General features: G+C 49.3%; 1 protein-coding gene across 6 annotated transcripts in view; it reads left to right on the top strand.

The window, feature by feature from the left end:
- The window catches only part of LOC129858682 (neuroligin-3-like), a gene marked incomplete at its 3' end in the record, with an annotated part of 492,031 nt that extends 491,316 nt beyond the window's left edge, over positions 1–715 (top strand). For all 6 annotated transcript variants that reach the window (XM_055927987.1, XM_055927986.1, XM_055927985.1 and 3 more), the window contains 1 exon segment: positions 192–715. In XM_055927987.1, the coding sequence (XP_055783962.1) occupies positions 192–715 (524 nt within the window).
- Positions 716–1,076: the final 361 nt, after the last annotated feature.

Below are 1,076 nucleotides of genomic sequence, written 5' to 3'. Positions count from 1 at the left end.
GTGGGGGACCACTGGGATAGTTTTGTTAATATATTTTGTTTTTTATTTGACTTTGTTTATGAAAAAACATACACACACAAATTCCCATAATGGTAATCAACTATATACATAACCACTCAGATCCAATTTTAGGTGAAAGTCATTTGTCAAAGAAAATAATGCATTTTCAATACGTGGTTATTTCCACACAGGGAGAGTTCCTGAATTATGACATCATGCTGGGAATCAACCAGGGGGAGGGGCTTCGCTTCGTGGACAACGTGGTCGACTCAGAGGACGGGATCTCCGGCAACGACTTTGACTTCTCAGTGTCGGACTTCGTTGACAGCCTCTACGGTTACCCAGAAGGCAAAGACACTCTGAGAGAAACCATCAAGTTCATGTACACGGACTGGGCGGACCGCGAAAACCCAGAGACAAGGCGTAAGACGCTGGTCGCCCTGTTCACCGACCACCAGTGGGTGGAGCCGTCGGTAGTGACGGCGGACCTCCACGCCCGTTACGGCTCGCCAACGTACTTCTACGCCTTCTACCACCACTGCCAGAGTCTGATGAAGCCGGCCTGGTCGGACGCAGCCCATGGGGACGAGGTGCCCTACGTGTTCGGGATCCCCATGATCGGCCCCACAGACCTGTTCCCCTGTAACTTCTCCAAGAACGACATCATGCTCAGTGCTGTGGTGATGACCTATTGGACTAACTTCGCCAAGACCGGGTAAAGTTGTCCTGCTTTAGTACTTTAACATCTGAACATAAAAGGTCCGTACTGCTTCTGGTTTTCTGTTCTACTTGATAATTAATGACATCCACCTGGTGTCCCAGGTCTAAATCAGTCCCTGATTAGAGGGGAATCATCCACCTGGTGTCTCAGGTCTAAATCAGTCCCTGATTAGAGGGGAATCATCCACCTGGTGTCCCAGGTCTAAATCAGTCCCTGATTAGAGGGGAATCATCCACCTGGTGTCCCAGGTCTAAATCAGTCCCTGATTAGAGGGGAATCATCCACCTGGTGTCCCAGGTCTAAATCAGTCCCTGATTAGAGGGGAATCATCCACCAGGTGTCCCAGGTCTAATTC

This window comes from Salvelinus fontinalis, chromosome 6 (genome assembly GCF_029448725.1).
Source record: "Salvelinus fontinalis isolate EN_2023a chromosome 6, ASM2944872v1, whole genome shotgun sequence".
Taxonomy (NCBI): domain Eukaryota; kingdom Metazoa; phylum Chordata; class Actinopteri; order Salmoniformes; family Salmonidae; genus Salvelinus; species Salvelinus fontinalis.
The sequence above is the reverse complement of the archived record's forward strand: the minus strand, read 5'-3'. Positions and strand labels throughout refer to the sequence as shown.